Below are 17,536 nucleotides of genomic sequence, written 5' to 3'. Positions count from 1 at the left end.
CAAATTAAAATATATATGAAACCAATAAAATTGATCTCTCTTAAAATATTCTATAGCTTCCACAGCATTTATTTTACTGTTTTTATATGTCACATAACATACAGAAAGCAGCACAGCATAAAACTGCAGAGTAAGCTACTTTTCTGTATCAGGATGAATGAAAATTCTCATCTGATCAACATATTACCATGTCAATTTAACTGACATCTAAAATAATTTTATTTTTTAAATATGTAGAGATTCTTTGCAAAATAATTTACCTCAATGAGGTTGATCTTGAGTTAAAACTAGACAAAATTACATGTAACCAAAACAGAAACACGAAAGTATAATATCCTTGAAAATGGACAATCTAATCCTAGTCATCTCTCCAGTGACCATATAGTACTTTTAAAGAACAGCATGGCTCCACAAACACAGATCAGAATGAAAGAAGTCAGATTTACCAGCTAGGCTAGAGAATCTCACAATAACCTCCTGTTTTCACAGCTGTTGGCATATTCTGGACACGGGGTACTCTGAAGCAATCTCAATCTTGCCTATGCCTCAGAGTCATCTGGGAGCTTTTTTTCCCCCTAAAGTGCCTGGGCTCCAATCTCCACTAATCCTAACTCACTATTTTAAACAAATTCCACTCATAATTCAAACACATATCCAGATTACAAATCACTGACCCAAAGGATTAGAACAGCTAGAAAATTAGGACTGACCAGGGAGAGTTATCTAAAGCGGTCATTTTAATTCATGCATTCGTTTATAAAACAAACATTTATGGAGCCCCTTACTATGTGGCAGGCACTGCTCTAGGTGCTGGAGATGAAGCAGTGAACAAAACAGACGCATTGGCTTAATGTTTACCTTCTGGCTGGTGAGGCAACCAGATGCAAACAAATACGGAAATATATAAAGTGTCAGAGGGCGGTAAGTGAAAAAGCACCACGCAGGTCTAGGGGGTCTGGTAGAACAATTATTCCGTATGGAGTGGTTGGGAAAGGCTTCTCTGGGAAGGCGACACTTGAGCAAGGATCTGAAGAAAGTGAGTGGGTGAGCCCTGCAGGTGTGAGGACGGAGGCGGGGGGCCCGAAGGTATTCCAGGCACAACTGTGCCTCTTGTGCCTCTGAGGAAACCTGTTCCCGGTATAGCCAGCATTTTGGAGAGAATGTTGTACCTGACAGTGAAACAACCTGGAATTTACAAAAGTGAAAGAGACTATTTATGTTAGTTCCAAATCAAGTCTTAGGGACGTCTATTTACACATCATGTAAGAGACGGGCCCCACAAACACCTCTCACTGAGGAGTGTGTGCCCTTTGCTACATTCAAGTTTCTAGGCCTCTAGAAGAGAAACAGTAATAAAAATAGTCTATAATTCTCATTAGAGCAAATTGGCCTTCTCTTCAATTTGTCTCAATTTTGGAGAATTTGATTTGAGTATATGAGTCTGCTCCTTCTTAACATGAAAAATCTCATTTCCCTTCATTTCACACTATGGACAATATATGAGCCTATAGAAGTCTATATTTTGGTAAGCTATGTTACTGAAATTCAGACATCTGAAAATATGTATAACTCCATTAAAATAACATTTGGTGCTTCAAACACTATATAACATGTTAGGCAAATCAGCATTCACACAGCAGCCTGCAAATCACTGAGCGTTCACACTGTATCCTTCACTCAGCTACTTCCCCTCACTCCCCTGACGAGCATGACTTTTACTTCACACATAAGTAGACTACACGGGTATTTACCGAGAGCCTATTATTCGCAGATAGCGCTGCCCTAGCTCCTGAGGGGGGAAAAAGAAATATGATTACGATTTATCCAGCCCTGCTCTCCACTGAATTAACAATATACATTAGTTGACACACAAAAGTAATTAAATGAAGTGCAAGGTAGTACTGATTAAATGGAAAGAAAAAGTGAAGTGAAAACTTCAGAGAAAATGGAAATGGATGCAATCTGGGAAGACTTCATGGAATACATGAAATCTCAACGAGGACCTGCAGGATGGGTAGAATTTAGACAGGATGGGGAAAAAAGTTCAACAGAACCAAATGCACAATATAGGAAACTAATTCATTCAAGCACCAAAACTAAGAAGTAGTTCTAATTATCAAAGCAGGCGTCAAGTTTTCACTGTTTAGAATGGCACCTTCATCTTGATTTCTATTGTAAGAGCCCATACAGACAACAGTGCAGAAGAGACCTTGTTTGATACCCTTACTATAACAGTATAAGGAAATAACCCACCTTAATATGTTCGAGCCAGTGAGTAGATTCCAAGTTAGACAGCCAGTGAGTCTCCTCGATGTTGGGGTACACAATCTCCTTAAGCTTTCGTAAGGACTCTCTCATAACATGAATATTGTGGATATCTAGAAAAACTAGTTCTGCATTCTGATAGGCATCTTCACTTTCATAACCTCCACCCTTTGCCTAGGAAAAAAGCACACCACAGGAAATAAAAAATGAATGTACATCCATTATATGTTGACATCCATGAAAAAGTGCCATAAAATACCCAATAGCATAAAAGATGATAAGCAGCAAACCTCACGGGAAAATACGGGTGGCACAGGGCAACCTGCCACCACTACTCTCTATCCCTAGTTTTCTTTATAAAACAGGGAGAGACACTCTCAGCCTGACTTCCTTATATGGCTTTTATAAAAATTAAATGTGATGACTTATATGAAGGTACTTAAACATTTGAAAGCACTACATTTACGTACTCATATTTCAAGTCCTACCCAAACAATTTCTTAGGAAAGACTGGAATCACCAGACTAGTTAAGTTACATGTGCATTACATCCGTCCAGCTTACCACTGGCCCACGCTGCTTCATCACCTCATTTTAATCTTAATATTTACAAAATACTTTACAATCATAAGGACATCCATTTATTTTAACCATATAATTATTTTTAGGTAAAAAGACAATAAGTATAAAAGCACAAGACAGGAGAACCACACAAGAGCCTTAGTTTCTGTTGGTTCTGCCTCCTTGTTTTGGCTTTCTTCTTCCAGAACTACAGGGAAGCACAATGGATCCATCTAAGAAGTGCAGCCGAAACCAGGAAAGCTTCTGGCTGCTCTAACAGCCGATGGGCCTAAAGGGTCTACAGTGGATGTGCAGGGGCAGAGGCAGTCTCACCCAAGCCACTCTCCTGACTGCCTGCCAAGGGTCCCTCCTGCTAAGCACGTGTTCAAAACAGAGCACAACAGAGGCAACAGTGGCAAAGGAAGAGAAGGTCCGAATAAAAAGACAAAGGAAGAGACACTTCAAATTTAAAAATGGGGAGGGGAGGGGGGAGTACAGGTGTGGGTGTGGGTGTGGGTGTGGGTGCAGGGTGGGAGACACAGGACAGAGCCAGGAAATCTCAGAAAAGAAGTCCCCGCATTTTTTAGTGCTACATGAAAACAGAGGCAGCTCAGTGAAATCAGCTCTTCTAACTTCTGCATGCGTAACTTTATAACTGAACGATGAATCCTTCTAAAAGTTCAAGGAAACAAATTTCATCTAAAAATGAGTAAACAAAGAGGATGGTCAAATCCCATACAAGTTATACTAAAAAACAGAGGATGCGTAGTATTCTAACACCCTACTGACAATGCCCCAAACTGAAATCATCTCTTTTTAAGCAAGCTAGAAACATTAAAAATAATACCAGCTGTGCGGCGCACCGAAGGGTCTCGGGTTTGACTCCCGGTCAAGGGCACATACCTGGGTTGCAGGTTTGATTCCTGGCCCTGGTCGGGGTGCGTGTGGGAGGCAACCAATCGATGTGTCTCTCTCGCAACCATGTCCCCCCCCCCCCCCGCTATCCTCTCTCTCTAAATATCAATGGAAAAAATATTCCTGGGTGAGGGTTAACAACAATAACAAAAAAACACCAGGCATGAAAAACAAAATAAATAAATGAAATAAAAGTTGAAAACAAATTAGAAATAAGAAAAAAATCAGAAGTGAAGACTAAATTAGAAGGAACACAAAAGCAAATAAATACAAAATAAATAAAAGAAATAAATGGTGAAAAGGAAAATCTTTAAAACCAAAACGAAATTAGAAAGACATAGAAAGGATTCAAGAGAACATGACAAATGATGAAGAGAGGCAAAGGAGAGCGGCCACAGGAGAACGGGTCCTGAGGAGACAAGCCAAAACGAGACAATGGAGCTAGCAGGACCTGTGATTAAAAATATATATATATATTTTTTTAAATTGGAAATTATGAATTAAAATAACATGAATGCTCACCTGGGAACACAAAGCCAGAACACATAACATGAAGACATATTCTGGCAAAACGACAATTAAAAAAAGAAAAGAAAAATAAATCCTCTGGACAACCAAGTAAAATAAGTGACTTATAATAAAAAAAAATTTAGGTTATCATCAGACTTTGAAATCTTATGCCAAAAGAAAATAAGCAACATATTTAAGATACTCGAGAAAAGCAGATGTAAACTGAAGGTTTTACATCCAGCAAAACTGACTTTCAAATGCAAGGTGGGGCAAAAGTAGGTTTACAGTAGTTCATATGGAAAATAATAAAATAATAATTATACAATAAACTTTTTTGCATACTCACAACTGTAAACCTACTTTTTCCCCACCCTGTATAATGAACCTAAAGTTGCTATCATCAAACAAATACTCAGAATATTGTTCCCATGAGCCCTGCTAAAATATTTACAAGAAAACTTCAAAAAGAGACTAAAAATATATCTGTATAAGAATTGGTGTAAGCACAAAATTTACAGCGCCTTACAGATGTCAGAAGTGAAGGGAGAGGTATGTAAAGGCTATTACATGAGTATCTGCTCTGACAATGTAAATATAAAAAATTAATTTTAAAAATAGGGAGAATGGGGAGAGCAAATGCAAAAAAAGTAACTTTTCAATAATTGTGCTGGTGATGGCCATATATTTAATAGTTATTCTGAGGCTGTGGAAGCATAAAGCAAAGAGGTAATTATGAACATACTCAAGTTATCATCCCTGGTGTCCTTAAGAACCAGGATTCCTGGTGTGGGAGGAAGGAGATATACACATAATATGGATCAAGTTATGTTAAAAACGCTTTAGCAAGTAATTTAAATTGCAAGCACCAGTATGAACTCGTTAGGTCCTTTATCTTGAACATACTTATATTTCCTAGCTCTATACCCTGTAAAGACCTAGAAACAGGACCAATCCAGAGGCGGATTAGTCTCCTTAACACTCAGATTATGGTTTGAAATACCATTTCCTACTAACAGAAACCAGAACTTCTTAGAGAAACAGCTATTCCAAGTTTCGTGCAGGAAATGTACAACATTTCCTATGAGTTTATCCTGTCATACCAAATAACACAGGCTGCTACAGTTATGCCAAAAGAACTCAGACGATAACTTGAAATGTTTCACTGGGAAGGGAAATTATAACTCCAAAAAAATATTATCTGCAATGGATTAAAAACATTGAACAGCCTGGGTGGCAAAGTTTTAATTCTTGACATGGGCCATGGTTGCAAAAGCAGTTGTCATATTCATATCAATTAAGCTATAATGTTTCTTACTATGCAGGCAAAAAAATATTCATTCCAACAAAGATATATATTTTTGCAAGATAAAAAAGGGGGACAAGTGGAGGAACTGGGTGAAAAAAATACAAACTTCTGATTATAAGATGAATACGTTTTGGAGATTTAATGCACAGCATGGTGACTATAGTTAATACTTTATTATGTATTTCAAAGTTGTTAAGACAGTAGACCTTAAAAGTTCTCATCACAAGGAAAAAAAGTTGTAACTGTGAGGTGATAAATTTTAAACTAGAATTATTATGGTAATAATTTCATTATATATATATATATATATATATATATATATATATATATATACACACACACACACACACACACATCAAATCATTACGTTGTATACCTTAAACTTATACAAAGTTAAATGTCAACTATATCTCCATATAGCAAGCAGGTTAGTGAACTGGATCAACCTTTCTGAAGAATGTTTGCATATACAACAAAACTTTTTAAAATACGAGTATTTTATATTTTGATACAGTAATTGTATATCTAGAAAACTATTTTAAGGAAATAATCAAAGATGCCTACTTAAAATATCTATTTAAATATCAGCTATATTTAAAATACTGAATACTTAAATGCTCAATATCAGAATACTGATTAAATGAATAATGATACACCTATTACTTTCCAAGAATATTTCATGAAAAGAAGTAATTCTTATAACATAATGGTAAGAGAAAAAAACAATGAAACAAAATAACCAACACTTGAATGAGTAGAAAAAATAGTGGAGGAAAATATATCAAAATATTAGTGATTATGAGCGATCTTTATTTTCTTTACTTTTTCTATGCCTTCCTAGTTTTTATATTGTCTACTACATATTTTATAACCAGAAAATGTCTCAATAAATAATATATTTCAGTCTTTAAAAAAAGAGGGGATTTCCATAGTAAAAAAATGTGAAAATTTAAGATGAGTATAACATTTTGCTCTACCACCTTTTCTGCCTTACATTCCTCTCCCCTTCTCTCACCTGAGAAAACATCCTAAATTTCATTCCTGCTAATTCATGGTGTAAAGTTTAGGGAGGGGACAAGTAATTACTGGAAAAATATACACCAGTGCCTGGGATCTGGGCTTCATATGCACATCATCTCATTGTTCCTTTAAGAAGGAATATTTATAGTTTAATAGAAAATGACTGAAACTCACAATACCCTCAAAACATTAAACAAAATGAAAAAAATTAGTTGCAAGCTCCACAATTTAATTAAAAGGATGATCATCCCCACATTGTTAATACTAGCAAAAACCCCCAAAATAAACTAAATATCCAACAGTTGGTATTATTAGTTATATACCCTTAAAGTAATGTTACAGATGAATGTTTATTGGCATAGAAAGATACAGTGTCAATTTTTTTTAAGTTGCAATGATCCCATTCTGTTTCCAATATATGAGTGTATACATATACACATAGGTCTGGAAGTATAACCATGACTTAATGAAGCTTCTCTCCTAGTTATAGGATTAAGGGTGTTTTAAAATATTTTCCTGTTTTTGCTCATCTGCATTAGGTAATTATTCTGTGATACATATACATTGCTTATTGGGGATTAAAAAAAGAAGTACCTTCTCAAAGCTAAATTGTATCTTTTCCCTCACCTTTTCCTATGGTAGATTTTGTCAGCTGAACCACAATTTCTATTTCCTCAATGGAAATATTTACTCTGTAGCAGCAATCAGGATGATTGCTCCACCTAACTAACTGCAAGTCTTCAGTCTAAATACATTGTTTGGTGGAAGGCTGTCAGAAGAGGGCACCGCTGCTCACTGAGAATGCTGCTTCAGGATTACGAGAACAGTGCTGCACAGGCTGGACTCAGTCATAAACTCAGCTGCTGTTTGAAGAAGGGAGAAAGAAACTAGTAATTCCTGAACACCTACCTTTATGTAAGCACAGCGTTCTGCACTATTTTTTATTAGATGATTTTTGTCCCTCACAATCCTGTTAGCTATTATTCTTCTCATTTTACAAATAAGCGATTAAGATTTAAAAAGGTTAAATAATGAAGTCAAAGTCAAACCATCAAGCAGGAGAGCGAGGATTAGATCCTACATCTTCATCACTGGAGAGCCTGAACTCTTTCTATTACACTGTGGTTCCCGCCAAACTCAGCTGATTCATGAAACTGTAATCTTAATTACTGAAAAATAATCCCACCTTATTGGCAACAGCATTAACACTTGGCCGGGCATCAAATATAAAGATTTTATGAGACTGAGCATTGGAGTCCATAATGGCTTGAAGGTACTTTTCATCTTCTTTGCTTCGCTTCCCACTCACTCCTACCATGGGCTGGCTACACCGAGTGATTGTGGCTTGACTTTCAGGATGAATCCATGATAAGACCTAAATGGGGGGAACATGGCAACACAACCTTTATATACTTCTCTGTTTATAATTCTTCTCAAAAACACTCCTCTATAAAACTCTGCTTTCTAATTGGATCCAAAGCTTAGCTATGGAAAGGTATGTGAGGCTGCTATCAAATATCATAACCGTTCTTTCAAGCCAACTCTGGGATGTGAAAAACTTAGTCTTAATTTTTTATTTTATTTTTATTTTTAGTCTTTATATGTTTTTACTCATTTCAGAGAAAGGAAGGCAGAGGGAGAGAGAGATAGGAACATCAATGATGAGAGAATTATTGATCTGCTGCCCCCTGCGCACCCCCTACTGGGGATCATGCACCCCGATGGGGAACTGAACCATGGTCTCCTGGGTTCATAGGTCAACGCTCAATTCTTTAATCAGATGCTGATTTAGAAAAGTCACTGATTATTGGGAAGTTTTGTTTCTAGAAAACCTACATTAAAAGGGGGCAAAGTAAGCCCCACTTTTAAAGTTTTATTACTATATCAGCAAAACTGCCCAACTATAAAGTCTTTAGAATCTAGGAATTCTGTACCTAAAACTATTTGAGCTGATCTTTCCAGAACACATTATTCATCAAGATTTTTGTAAAGTTTTCTTCTTTCTGGGATTTAAAGGAACAGAGTATTTATCACCATGACTAAAGAATGTATAGTAAGATAAAGAAATAGTGAAAATATAAAGAACCAACTTTGTTTTCAAGTTGAGTCACACAATTCCATGCACTTCTCTAATACCCATGTCAGAGCCTCCGGATGCTTCTTTAATCAAAGTTTTTCCCCCAGTTTTAGTTTTATTAAATAACTCATTGTCTAATAACCCTATAAAGAGCTGCTGCTGTAGCTGTTTTTACCCAGCATCCATTCTCCCAGTCCTTAATCTCAGCAATATGTAGACAGTGTACAAATGCATTTGCAAATCTATTCAAAGCTTCACACTCACTGGGATCCGGCCCCTCGACCTGAAGGCTGCCACTCTCTTTAATTCTTCATCAGGAATGTTTGCTGGCACAACCAAGAGGGCAGGGTACGTATCACAAAGGTCATAGCGTTCATTTATCTTTGTTATTCTCCAGCTTTCATTAGGAATTCCCTATATGTGAAAAAAATACAAGACAGATTACTACCTAACTAAAATATTATAAGACACCAGAATAAAAGCCATCCTATTCAAGTTCTCTCATCTCCACTACCCAGCTCTTAAGTTGCTGAAATAGTTATGGTCAGCCTGTGGTGACCACCCTGTTAGGATGAGAGATTCTAACATAGTGATATGCGTTCTTTTTGACATTCAGTTTTAGGTTAATAGATTTAAGTCATTAATGCTAAGCGTGTGGTGGGTGTGTGCTAAGCTTACCCAATGGAAAGGAAACAGACTGCAAATATCCCGTCTTAAAAAGAACAGTCTCATTCAGTCTCACTGAATAATTGATTTTGCTGCCATTCAGTTATACAAAGAAATCTGAGAGGGAAGGCACCAAGTGTCCACCGAAATGCTATATTCACATTTATCACTTACATACCTAAAGTGCAGTTTGCACTCCTACATTATAGTACTAATGGAATACTGCGAATCTGAAACGTAGTAGAAAAGTAATAGAAGGCAAAGCCAAAAAGACAGGAGGCAAGAGAAATACTAAAACATTTTTTTAAATACACATAGATTATTAAGCTCTCCTTGGGTCCTTCAGTATTTACTATGTATGTAACTAGGGTATGTCTTCACATACAGGATTGCCTAATAAGACCCTTAAAATTTTCCACCCTCCATTCTACAGAAAATAAAGCCATTATATTAAAATGTTAAATGGTTGGAGTTAAAAATATGTATTTTTTAAAAATTTTATGACCTCTGACAACTCTTATCACAGAAAAAGAAACTGAATTCTAGTATAAAAATACATTTATTGAGCACTTACTATGTGCAGGCACTATGCCAGCAGCAACTTCACACTCACACACACACACACACACACACACACACACACACACTATGAAAAAAGCACAGGAAACGTGCATGGAATGCTATCATCTGCTTAAAAAAATAAGATACATACACATACATAAGCTCTGCAGGCATAAAATCTCTGAAAAGACCCATAAATAACCAGTAACAATAATTCCTAAAGGGAGAGGAACTGGGATGGCAGGGGGACAAGGTTGGCCTAAAAGGTAACTAACCTACCTTTCAATATACCCTTTGGTACCTTTCGAATTTTATACAGAGTACCAGTATTACCATTTTCAGCTTTTTTTCAACTTAAAAAAAAAAAAAAAAGGAATACTCTGATGCTTTATGTCTAGTCTTAAGGTTTATATTAAGACGTTATTTTCATTTTCTTCCATAATATAAAGTATATATATCTCTATTTTAAAACTGAGTCTTCTAACTACAAATACAGTGTCTGCTCCACTACACTTTAGCTTGGTTTACTCAGAGACAAATAAAGTGTCTAACTCTGTAGGGAAAAAAGTCAACAAATTCATCTAGTAGGTCAAAAACCATAAGGCCTATCATTTAATGCAGAGTTCACTGCTCTATTCTGCCGCATTTCCTTAGCTCATAATTCTCTTCCTGTAGTTGTTCATTTACTCTTTAACTTATTTTTTCTTTTCAACAATAATTTATTTCTTTTCTCTAGGCACAGTTATCTCATCTGCTTTCCAAAGTTCTATATTGAATGCTACTAGAACAGATAGCAATTTCTGCCTAGATTCCCAAAGAATATTCCTCATTTTTATAATTCTAAAGACATTTGTTAGATCTGGTTGCTTTCCCGGCTAATTTTGACATTGGATTTTTGGGTTAGAAAAAATCTTACAATGTTACTTGTAGACTCTTAGTTTTGTATTGTTTCATATATGCCAACAGATGGTTTTATATTTGAATGAGGAATTTTAAAATTTTACTTGCCTCATGATTAAATGAGAAGCTTTATAATTAAAATGCAATGTTTGAAATCTACATATAAAAATCACAGCTTAATGATTTTCATATCTGAATTCTAGAATAATTTGGATATCAAATTTAATGATTACTGAGAAACAATCAATGTGTCTGCATTTAAATTCTCAAGAAAGCAGGATGAACATGTGGAAAGTTGGAAATAAAGACTATTTTAGGTAGTGCTGAAATGCCGCAGAGCAGGGCCTCTTTGGGAAGCAGTGTACTGAGGAAGAACAGGGAGGTGATGCACGCACTGTGACACAGATCAGGTTCCGCTCTGTCTCTCACTGTGGCTGATTAACTCACGAATAAGCATTCAAATATTAAGCCAACCCTTCTTAGTCATGATATCAGATCTGATTTGTTAACATTTTATGTACAAGTATGTCCTCTATGAATATGTAATAAGAAGTTTTATGTGGAGCTACATTATAAACAGAATCACTTGAAATATTTTTGGAATTACAGGGTACCCAAAAGAGAAAAATTGAGTAAATAATGTGTAATGACATGTAAGAAGATTAAAATATAAATGTATTTACCATTTTTTATTTTAATTTTAAATATTATTAAACATTTCTTAAATAAACTGATTTACCTATAAACTCTTTGATAAGTCTGAAAAGCAGTTTAAAGAAACTGAAAGGCAGCCCAAATATCAGGATTAGCCTTCATTTAAAAAAAAAAACCCAGAAACTATATAAAGCTGTTTACTTCTAACCATAAAACTTTCATTGTAATAAAAAGAATATAGTATATTAAAATTAAAAGAAAAAAGTACATACCTGCCTTCTATATTCTAGAAGAGGGTCATATAGTTTCCACCCATTTTCAGGGAATACTTCTTTGTATTCAAAAGCAAAAAGAGGCTACAAAAAAGTAAATAGAGTTAATAGCTAAAATGACATTTAAGGAGGTAATAAATCAGAAATGTATCCTTATAAAATCCAGTTTTCATTTACTTATCTGCCAGGATAGTCTGTATTGGTGTCCTTTTTTAATACTGTTCTCTTAGCTTTGTTTTATAATTTTGAAAACTTATTTTTTTTTTCACATTTTTCAAACATAGAAAAGCACAGAAGGTCCACCACCAAGATTTATTAAATGTCACCATATTTCCTTCAGATGTCATAAGTAGCTGTTTTAGGTTTACTTCTAAATAATGAAAGACATTTCATAAAAATGGTGTCTTCTGATATAATTATTAGTTTGACATCACAGATATCAGAAGTTAAGCAGATCTGAAGTTTATGCTACATTTTCTAAAACATGCTGAATAAACTTTTTATTTTGGAGCATGTAATCTGCATACCAAAAAAAATTAATGTATGTAGACAGAATGGCAGGAACCTATTGATGAAAACCATGCAAACTAGAGTACTGATTCCAAATTTTACTCCCTACTAGCTATGCCGCTGAGTTAACTACTTACCTGCTCCTAGTTTCAATTTTAAAATAGGGATAAATAATAATATTTACCACCACAGGACTACTGTGGAAGTTAAATTATATAATATAAATGAGGAAGCCTAACATTGTTAAAGCACACTGTAGGAACTCAGTTAAGTATCTGACCTCCCAAAGTGACCAGACTTAAGTGTCAGCTCCCAATTAAAAGGAGATTTCAAACCCTAATGAAGACTCTATACTACTTTTCATCATGGATACACCCTGGATAGGACACAGAAATGGACCCTGGAAATCACCTAGTCCAGCTTCCTCATTTTATAACGAAAAGGTTTGCCAAGAGATTATGCTAAAACCTTAATTATACATCTGGTTAAATGGCAAAATAGGTCATAAATGTAGAGATTCTAGGTAGCCTAGACGAGTTTATTTACACTACATCAATAATTACAATAGTTTTTCCAAACATAAGAAGCATCTTACCAGATTATTAGAGACAGGAAATGCATACTTCATTAGATTTTCAAAGATGGATCTTCTCGTTCGCCCCTCCGGTTTATGAGCAAAGCGTAAATTTCGAATATCCTAAAAAAGATTTTATCATTGTTTGCTGACTTTTTAATGAAAAAATTAGGTAACTTGGAACTATCTTATAAAACGTTAAGATCTGGCCTGGCCAGGTAGTTCAACTGGTTAGAGCATCGTTCTGATATACCAAGGGTGGGGGTTTGATCTCTGGTCGGGGCACATACAAGAAGCAACCAATGAATGCATAGATGGGTGGAACAACAAATTGATGCTTCCCTTTCTCTTTCTCTCTCTAAAATCAATTTTTAAAAAGTTTTTTTAAAAACTGAGAAATCAATTTCTAAGATAATTATTATTATTAATAAAATGTTAAGATCTATGTATAACAGATCAAACATCTGAAGGCAGGGAAATTACCATACCTTACTGAGAGAAATAAAAAGAAACACAAGGCACTCTATTACAAGGCAGAATGCAGAAGACAGAAAATTTACCACTGCTTATGGACTCAACATTGGTCAGCAAAAGTAGGCACTGGAGATTAGAGATACTGTATCTGAAGCTTAACGTTCTTCTCTTTGTAAGTCTCCTACTACTAGACTGCTAGAACCAAACTCTGCCTAAAGGTCTTCCTCCACCCCATGTCCAAGTTCTTCCACCATCTACCAGCAGAGCAACTCTGAACAGTCTGGTTGGGATCATCGAGACTCCATAGTCAGATCTAAAGACCAAGGTTCCCTTGTTATTTGTCCCCAAGCAATTTTCTTTTTCATTGACTGATTGACTGATTTTTGAGAGAGAGAAACACAGATTTGTTGTTCCACTTATTTATGCATTCATTGGTTGCTTCTTGAACATACCCTGACTGGAGATCAAACCTGCAACCTTGGCATACTGGGATGACGCTCTAACCAACTGAGCTACCCGGCCAAGCAATTTTCTATGTTCAGTCAGAATGTAGATATTCATGATCTGGTTTACTGACATCTTAACAGTACTAGGAAAAATTTGGGATTATGAATAATTTCAGGACTTCATTTTTTTTTAAGTGTTTTAATCTAAGTAGAACTCAAAATCGCTTTAATATATCCCATTTTATAAAACTAAACATAGAGACATCATACTACAATGTAATTACGGTACATGAAAAAATAGAACACTTTATTACAAATCTGACACCAAACTAGAATGCTAGCTCTACCATCCTTTAAAATAAACATGTGCAGGAAACTAAGCTGATGCTTCCCTCAGTAAATATCTTTATAACAGTAGATATATTCATAAGCACCCTGTTAACCACAGAGCACTCTCTAACTACCACAGCAGTCCTACAAATGTCTGGGCTTGTTAATGGTCTTGTTTCATGAAAAAAAAATTTACTTAAAATGAAAATGATCAAGATTTCATTTTCTCTTATAGTCTCTTATAGTCTATGCTCTATTTACTATTTACTATTACACTACAGAAAAGTGATCAGGAAACAATGTGCTTGACAAATAGTTGGAACTTTTTACACTCTTAGAGCCATTATGACTACAATGGAAAAGCAAAAAATAATTACTAAGTCATCAGCTTTAATAAAAGATTCATAAAACTTCTAAGATTAGCATGCGGTATCTTGAAAGTTACGCATGTACTGTTGCTTTTACTTTTGGCACTGGCAGATCAAAAGAAAGGAAAATGGTAATAGAGAACTGAGATGTGCGCAGGTGTTGATTAAACCACAGTCAGCAGAACAGTGACTGCAGAAGTGGCATCTGGTATTAAATTTCTATGACTGAATGTTAAAATTGTAACAATCTAAGTTTCGTTCAAGTATCAATGCACTTAAAGAATGCAAGTTAGATAAGAAAACAGGGAAGGTCTATAATACCAAATTTTCCCCACCATTATTTCAGAAGCAGAAAAGTGATGAGAGCTAGAAAGAGGAAAGATAGGTGATGACGAGTTTATCATAACCAGTTCTCCACTATGAAGTGCCATGCCTCAACTGCTCAGATCCTGAGGTTTCTAACATGTAAATTAAAGGTAACAATGTCTATCATGCCTATTTCAGGATTTTTATGAGGCTCAACATGAAATAATGAATTTGAAAGTACATTTTTTTGGGTCCAAAAGAATTCAAGTCTAATTCACGGTAGATCAGCTTTTTATTACCCCTAAATGTTGTTTTCTTCTACTAGAATGACATTTCCAGTGCAAATCCATTCGATATTTGGAAACCGTTTCTAAACATAGGTTCTAATTAATGGAAAACTTTTCAAACCAAATAAAACTGCATACACATTATGAAATTTACCTTGCACACAGTTTCTAGTCCGTAAGAATTTTCACCTCGACTAGAAGCACCACCAATTTTTTCTACTCTACTTATCACACCAAGAGAAGCATCTAAAACAAATGGAGGATCCTAAAGGAAGGAAAGAAAAATACAAAACTGAGCAATGGATACCATACAATTATAGCTGAGAAAAATCTTAATTAGTAATGCTTTAATTAAAAATGATCAAAAATAACAAAAACTGTCTGCAAACAACACAAATCCAGTCCAACAAGTCTTACCCGTTCCATGCTTTTGAAATATAACCTGTAATTTGTGACAGTCAGAGTTCCTCGTACAGCACCAGTGAATGGACATATATAAGTAACATCTTTGGCTGAAAAGGCAAAGAATCCACAATTTACCACACATTATGCACTATTAAAAACTGTACTTTCTTCTTTGCACAAATACAATTTAACAGAATCTGATTGCTATTCTAACTTATGCTCAAAAATCATGGAATCAGTGATTCAAAGTAAACGTAGAAGCCAAATCCAAGCTTCCAACCATGCAGTGATCTGGGGAAGAAATCTAGAACAAATGGGAAGGCCTGAAGAGGCAGAGGGACGTTCCTTACCCTGAGACAGAACAGGAGACAAAGATGACCACCATCCCTGTTGGGTAAAACACGTGTGGTAGTTGGAATAGCAGGTAGAGGATGGTGGTAATGGTGGTTAACAATAGTAAATGTCTCATGTCAGAGTCACCAGTCATCTTATTATAGTTTCAACATCACCTCACCAATCTGCTGGTCTTCTGGCCATAGTCTAGTCTGTCAACATACCTCTAAAAATACAATATCTGAAGCATAAAATACCAAAAATTTCTGACCTGATTATATTTATAGGGAAACACTGTAGAGGAGAAGTGCATATGAAATACAATTTCTTACAAAGTAACAGTGTAATAAGAGGATATTATATTTCTGACCAAGCAACTAATATCCAGCTTTGTGGAGAAATAATCACAAGCATTGCTTTATTAAATGATATGTGATAAATCTATAGAGTATTAAGCTTTTTAAAATATGCATTAACTCAGCTTCCACTACTTCAAAATAATATTTAATATGGTAAAGTTCATAATGCCCAATATAAAAATTTTTATATCTTAAAATATTCATAAATCCCTGCAATGTCATTATTGTAGCTAATCAGCACATACAGAAATATCTTCATTGTTCCAAGGAAGTAAGGCACAATTAGGAGCAACAAATTCCTAAGAACCTTTCAAAGGGCTTCTGGGAAAACTTAGGGACATGAAATGCACTTAATAAGGTATTGCAACTTCCTGACTTTGCTTTTTAGTTATCACTTTGAAGAAATGACTGCTTTGTATGGAATTTGAAATGAGACTGATCTTCTAACAAACATTTCTAACCTTCAAAATAGTTCTCTTGGGAAGGTTCAAGCATAAGCAACATTTTTAAAATCATTGTTTCCAATGCATGTTTCATTTAGAAGGAAGCTTTTAAAATTAAACCCATCGTTATAGAAAGATACACAAACTTGCCTTGCATACATTTTCTTGCTCTTATGAATTTTTACCTCAACTAGAAAAGCTTTATTCATGTTAGTAAAATCATTTCTGGATTCCTTGCAAAGTCAGTTTTATTACTCACACAAGAAAATTCAACCTTATTATTCTACATTCTACTACAGGATATGTCCCCCTTTGTCCAATGTTTTTGTTACACTTTCCCCTTTATTCTAAAATCATGAGATAATACACATGGAAGTGCTTCCCAAATTAAAAATGTTATACAAGGGTTTACCTATGGACACAGACATTGGTATGGGGAAGGCCTGGGAGCGGGGTGGACGTGGGGTGGAGGGGATCAATAGGGGGAAAAAGGGGACATCTGTAATACTTTCAACAATAAAGACAGATTTTTTTTTTTTTAAAAAAAGCACTATACAAGCATTTATATCTCTCTTACAATTATCATCAGTAGGCTCTGCTTTGTTCTCTCCGCTTTACCCTTCCTCCTCAGGCTGGGGGCAGCTAAGTCACTCTAAAGAATGAGTTTACATTAGCAGGGCTTGTACCAAGCAGAAGGGAGACTATGACTAGGAACCTTACCAGACCAAATGACAGTAATAACAACCAGCATTGATAGCCTAGCACTTCAGAGTTTATAAAGTACTTTTCACCTGAGTACCCCCTTTAATCCTCATAACAACCCTTATATATCAGACCTAGAATTCCCCACAATTTTTAGATGAGACTATCATGGCTCAGAGAAGTAAAACAATTTGCCTAATGTTTCAGAACCAGTAACTGCTAAGATTAAAACTTGAATACAGTTCCTCTGATGACAAATTCAAATCTCTCTCCATCACACTGTGCAAAGAGGC

At 35.4% G+C, this 17,536-nt stretch overlaps 1 protein-coding gene across 5 annotated transcripts in view; it reads right to left on the bottom strand.

Annotated features, from left to right (window-relative positions):
- MTMR2 (myotubularin related protein 2) overlaps positions 1 to 17,536 on the bottom strand; it is a 91,639-nt gene that overhangs the window by 12,391 nt on the left and 61,712 nt on the right. For all 5 annotated transcript variants that reach the window (XM_081152640.1, XM_081152643.1, XM_081152644.1 and 2 more), the window contains 7 exons: positions 15,419 to 15,513; positions 15,156 to 15,266; positions 12,812 to 12,913; positions 11,707 to 11,790; positions 8,918 to 9,067; positions 7,763 to 7,951; positions 2,254 to 2,439 (listed from right to left, as the gene is read on the bottom strand). In XM_081152640.1, coding sequence (XP_081008766.1) covers positions 2,254 to 2,439; positions 7,763 to 7,951; positions 8,918 to 9,067; positions 11,707 to 11,790; positions 12,812 to 12,913; positions 15,156 to 15,266; positions 15,419 to 15,513 — 917 coding nt within the window. The remainder of the gene's footprint in view (positions 1 to 2,253; positions 2,440 to 7,762; positions 7,952 to 8,917; positions 9,068 to 11,706; positions 11,791 to 12,811; positions 12,914 to 15,155; positions 15,267 to 15,418; positions 15,514 to 17,536) is intronic.

This window comes from Miniopterus schreibersii (genome assembly GCF_964146895.1).
Source record: "Miniopterus schreibersii genome assembly, chromosome: 12".
Taxonomy (NCBI): Eukaryota; Metazoa; Chordata; class Mammalia; order Chiroptera; family Miniopteridae; genus Miniopterus; species Miniopterus schreibersii.
Note: the sequence above shows the minus strand (reverse complement) of the source record. Positions and strands in the feature narration are given on the sequence as shown.